The following is a 5,810-nucleotide window of genomic DNA, read 5'->3' on the forward strand; positions in this document are numbered from 1 at the left end:
AAAAAAAAAAAACAAACCAGTAAGTAACAAGCAAATACAATGTGTTCAGAAAGTGAGAGAAAAAACTACCTTTTAGGGCCTTTTCCTCTTGTACCAACTGTGGAAATAGGCAGAGGATCATTTTTCCTTTCCATATCAACCAAGTTGTATATTGTTTTTTGACAGTTTAAAACATCTTCTTCTGTCAACAATTCTTTCACAATAACACTGGCTAATGGAACTACCTATAGTATTTTTCAGAAAGAAAAAAGAAAATTAGCCTTGAAAAACAAAAAGTACCGAATATCAAAACATCTAGGCAAAATTTCAACTGATTTAAAAGATATCATGGCAAAGAATCTGTAGCCACCACTTCAATATTCAATTAATAATTGTAATACAAACATGTATTTCATTCTTTGCTTGAAAAATCATACAAATTACATTTGCTAACTTGTTTCTGTAAAGAATATGGAGCTAACCTAGCAGGTAAGTTGAAACTACTTAACCACTTACCGCTTGCATGTTGAAAATGGTGGTTTGTGAGATAATCATAGGCCAATAACGGGTGTGTTTTTCTAACTGATCTTTTGCTCGTTCCAAAGGGATCTCAAGACTTCCATCGATTTTATATCTGGGGTCTAGAAAAGGAGTTAATCTGTTTTCTCTCATAAATTCACCAAAATCCTAATGATAACCAAATAAGAAAAAATTAGAAACTATTTTCTAATGTTTCAGAATGGAATACACGTAAAAGCCTGTCTCCCTGATGGCTTCTATCCTATGGTACTCAGCAAGGCATTTTTTCCTAACAGTTCTTCATTCGACCATTACTTTTTTTTCCCCTTATCAACATGAAACTTATTAGCCTTTATATACTGGAGATGAACAAAGACTCAAACAGAAATACACCCCTAGTATTTCCTCTTTTTAAAAACCAAGGAACACTCATTTTTCTGTATTTCTATAATTTAACTCTTTCCTATCATCTACAGACAAATGAGTATGTTAATCATATTAGAAGACCAATTTGCTTACTTAAAAACTACCTTGATATAACATCAAAATATTAACAGTATTTATCTGTGAATGACAGAATTACAGGTAATTTTTAAAAAATATCTGTATTCTCTACATTTTCTACAATGAATACTTATTAGCATTTCCCTTATTAAAAAAAAATTTATGTAAGAAGAAAAGAAGTAAATGTCTAATTAAAGCTATTATTTATAGTACATTACACTGTGGTTTACAAAGCATATTTATATACATTATCACATTTAATTTTAATAACCATCTTAAAAAGTAGATAGTCAATCTCCTTGTATGTTGGTCCATTCCCTTCCCAAAAACATAATAGTTAATGGTGTTATTTCAAAGGAGCAGCAATATAAATATTCAAATGTTTGTGTTTATCATTTAAGATACTAGAAACTAAGTTTCACTTAAAATATTGGTCGAAGTCAATTTCCCTTTCTTCCTCTACTTTCATCGTGTCAACATCATCACATAATTCTCAGAATACAATGAACACAGAGGAAAAACTACATAGTGATAAATAGATGTTTTGAGGGAGTATTGCAGGAAATTCACCTAGTTAAAGTAATAATTAATGTCTTTCAAACCTATTTTTGTCACAGATCCTAGGATATAGGAGACAATGACTACATGCTGAAAGAGCATCAACTCAAGACATAAACTTTACAGATTATTAGAGTCTTACGGTAATCCGGTAGTCCGTAACTCTTCCTCCACACCCTTCACTAATAGAAGGAGGATCTTCTAGAATGGATCGAGAACTGCTAAGGACATGCAGAAAAATCTCTCCTCCATGGCTACTAAGCATATGACTAATAACTTTGGAACCTGACTTGCGTGGTTGTTCCAATAAAACAGAACGACCTGCCAAAAGCAAGATTATAAAGAAAGAATGTATTAATAATGAAATTCAAACAGGCTCTGACTTTTTTCCCCTTGATATGTATGTCTAGACTTTGCATTTGAGCCCCATGTTTTAACCAGTACTGCTAGTTTAGTATACCTACATTTCAGTTTCTACCCATAGCTATCTCTTAGTTACTCCAAGCTGACAGTTACACAGACAGTTTTCAAAAACAAGTATAGTGGTCTCTGATACTGTACGTTTGATTATATTCCTATTATATATTATATTACTATTCAATTATAAGTTAGTATAAAATTTTTCTATTGGGCATCAAGAAGGGAAGTAAGACAACTGCTAGATAATACTCAAGTTAGCAGTAGTATAAAGCATTTGGAAAGAAGTAAATCTCTACTTACTTCATAATACTCCATCATTATCACCGTTATTGTAACTACTTTCTATTTCACACGTCCAAATGTTGTTTAATCTGGACTCCACGGTACTTGATAATTAAACTGAACTTAACATAACAATGAAATTAATCTTATGATAAAGGCAGACTGCTCTTTAGAGTGGTTCCAAAGGGTAGCTGATCATAAGTATCACCAGGAGAACATGTGGAATTTAGATTTAGTAGACAGAATACAATTATTTTTATTTTTTAAAAATTTTCACACAAAGAAACTATAGATGTAAAGTCATATATAAGAATTATATGGTTTGATACTAAAAATATAATGTTTAGGATACAGGTATAGTATTCAAAGAGAAGCAAGTCCATGTATACTTTATATTTTAACATTTCAACTGCTGTCAAGTTGATTCTTAAAATTCAATAGGCCAAGATATATAGTCTGTATCACTTTATCTTCCCCCTCAAAAAAACTCTTAAACTCTAAAGATCAAATTTTTAAAAATAAAAAGATATTAAATGTGTTTAGACACAACAGACTAAAAAAGTCAGACATAAACCCATCTTAGTTTTACACTTTAAATATTATTTTTAAACCTTAATAAAACTGTTAGAGAATATTTCTAATTACATAACTTTAACATAGTTTTGTAGAAAAAATGGTTAGACTATATTAAAGAAAACAGCATTACAGAATTCAAGAATTCATATTTCCATACAGTCTCACTAAAATTTCACTGTAATAATTTCAGTCAAAGTCATAAATAATGAACGTTACCATTTAGAAGAAAATTAGTAAGGCAAGAGGAAGGTCTACTATTTACATCTACAGGTGAAATTCGATAAGCTCCCGTGCAATAGTGTAACTCTGAAATAGAAGAAAACACTGATTTGAAAGAATATAAAGAAATATTCTCATATTAAAAAGAAAAAAAAAATTGCTCCTTGAGCCCTAAAGCAATAAAAAACAAAACTTCAAAAAGAAACAAATTAACTGATACCTGTACAGTAAGTACTTAAAGAACCTTCTGATTTATTTTATCTCTCAATTATTTTAAATACCTACCAATGTTATTTGTCCTTGGCGTGCACCACTTTAATGTTATTGTCTCTTTAAATGGGCCTTCTCTACTGCTGCCACCTAAGTGGGTGTCACCTTTAAATGTAAGTCAGAGAAACATTAATATTATTCAGTAGAACACAAATTTCAAATTACTTACTGAAGCTTTCCAAACAACTTTAGGCATTGTGAGAGAAAATACTTCTAGGAGAGTATCTTTTTATGAATTTCCTTAAAAAAATGCCAAATAGTGGGCATTTTAGTTCTGATTTAAATAAATATTTAATTTTCCTCCAAATTCTGTATTAATTAAATCATTCATTTCAGTCACTACACTGAAAGTCAACAGCAAAAACTTAAAAAGTTTTAATCTACAACTGCTCCCCATCTCCCACTAACAAAGGATAAAATAACGTGGTTAAGAATTCAGGGAAGGCTTAAGGAATCTAAAATGCACAACTAATCATATGAATTGAATTAATCCGCATGATTCCTAATGAGGTTATTTAGAAGAAATATAAAACAAGGAATCTAGAAAGTAAATATATAAAGAGATTTAACAGTGAGCAATTTTGCCTTAATAGAACTTAAGGGGGGGAAACAAATGTAAATTAAATAATTACAAATATAAAACTATACAGCTGACAAAGGCTGTAAGGAATATGTATATAATGCTATAAAAGATTTTAACCTATTCTGAGACTCAGGGAAGGCTTCCTTGACAAATGAAAAGTGGTCTGAGTTCTAAAGGGATGAACAGAAACTAGCTAGAAGAAGCAGAGAAAAGAATATTCAGGCAAAGCAAACAGCAGAAGCCTAGATCCTGAGGCAGGGAAGAGTATGAAGATTATCACATTGGCATGAATGAAATACAGAAAAAAGGGAAGTGTGGTGTGAGGTAAGAATGGAAACTAGGAAGGACCAAACCATGCAGGGTCTTAGAAGGGATTTAAATAGTTCTGTCTTTTTCCTAAGGACAACAGATAAGCATTGGCGGGTTTTAAATTAATGGTAACATACAACATAATGCAACGCACTGCTGTGGAGTCAGATCCAACTCATAATGACCCCTCCTTGGGTTTCCCAGGCGGTATCACTACACAAGTAGATTGCCCAATGGTAACATGGTCAGGATTAAAATTCTGTAAATTACTCTACCCTAGTGAGTCAAAAGTAGATAGGGACAGATCATTTAGAAGGCTACTGTGGGATAGTAGGTAAGAAAACAATAGGCTGGATTAGGGAGATGAGAACGGAAGTGGAAATGCAGATGTGGATGTATCTGAGAGAGATTTAGTAGATAAAAATCAAGAAAATGTGAAAATGGATTTAATATGAATAAAAGAGATGCCTCAGAGCTGATTCTGGGGTTTCTGTCCTTTATAACTAGATAAACAACTGGGCCATTCACTGAGAAGGGGAATATAAGATTAGTTCAGGATAAACTCAAACTGTTTTGGGTATGTTAAGTTTTAGGTGCCTTAGAGACATCTAAGAGAACAAATAGGCAGTAAACTACATAGATCCAAGCTCAGGGGAGATATCTTGACTAAAGTGTAAACCTATTCATGCAAGATCCAGCTCTAACAACAGCTCAGAAAAGCCTGCATAACTCTTAGAGGCATAATCACATGCAACCCTGTATCTACAACACTGTTTCTCTGGCTACCATAGTATGTCACATGGTATCCATGTATCATACATACAATACAGGCCAAATCAACAACTATTTTAAAAAAACAGATAAAGTTACAAAGGATATTTTTAAGCTTTTTTTCTAAGTTTTTTAAAAAATACTTTAAAAAATGGTATGAGTTCATGGATTCCTAGCTATTTCCACATATTGTATCCTGAAAAGCAAGTTATCCATATTTCTTTGCTAACCATTAACATATATATTGGCCTTAGTTATCTCGTGTTAGCAATTAATCGTGTTAGGTTACATCCAGGATTCCTTACACATGTACGAACTGTTAGGATTAGCTCAAGATACTATACTTCTGAATAGAAGTAATGTCTTGGTTATCTAGTGCTGCTATACAGAAATACAAATGGATGGCTTAACAAATGAAAATGCATTTTCTTTGTTTAGGAGGCTGGAAGTCCAAATTCAGGGTGCCAGCTCTAGAGGAAGGCTTTCCTCTCTCTGTTGGCTCTAGAGGAAGGTCCTTGTCTCTTCTGAGCTTCTGCTCCTGGACAATCTTCAAACAACTTGCGATTGCCCACCCTAAACACACCTCCACCCCCACCCCCACCATTATTGCTTCTCAGCTTGTTCTTTTTAATCTCTTTTACATCTCAAAGGGATTTGCTCAAGATATTTCCGATTTTACATTAACATCATTAACAAAACCCATTCAAAAATGGGATTATAACCACTATAACCACAGGCCACAGGCATAAAGGTTAGGAATTATGATACATATTTTTTGGGGACACAAGTCAATCCATAACATGTATCCAACATGATCAAA

The 5,810-nt window shown here is 32.7% G+C and overlaps 1 protein-coding gene across 1 annotated transcript in view; it reads right to left on the reverse strand.

Moving 5' to 3' along the window:
* The window catches only part of INTS13 (integrator complex subunit 13), a 64,329-nt gene that overhangs the window by 14,544 nt on the left and 43,975 nt on the right, over positions 1–5,810 (reverse strand). The window contains exons 7-11 of the mRNA XM_007949797.2: positions 3,343–3,432; positions 3,055–3,144; positions 1,703–1,881; positions 496–666; positions 70–224 (exon numbers count right to left, since the gene is read on the reverse strand). Of these exons, the coding sequence (XP_007947988.1) occupies positions 70–224; positions 496–666; positions 1,703–1,881; positions 3,055–3,144; positions 3,343–3,432 (685 nt within the window). The remainder of the gene's footprint in view (positions 1–69; positions 225–495; positions 667–1,702; positions 1,882–3,054; positions 3,145–3,342; positions 3,433–5,810) is intronic.

Source organism: Orycteropus afer, unplaced genomic scaffold (genome assembly GCF_000298275.1).
Source record: "Orycteropus afer afer isolate SDZICR_OR568_19922 unplaced genomic scaffold, OryAfe1.0 scaffold00254, whole genome shotgun sequence".
Classification (NCBI taxonomy): domain Eukaryota; kingdom Metazoa; phylum Chordata; class Mammalia; order Tubulidentata; family Orycteropodidae; genus Orycteropus; species Orycteropus afer.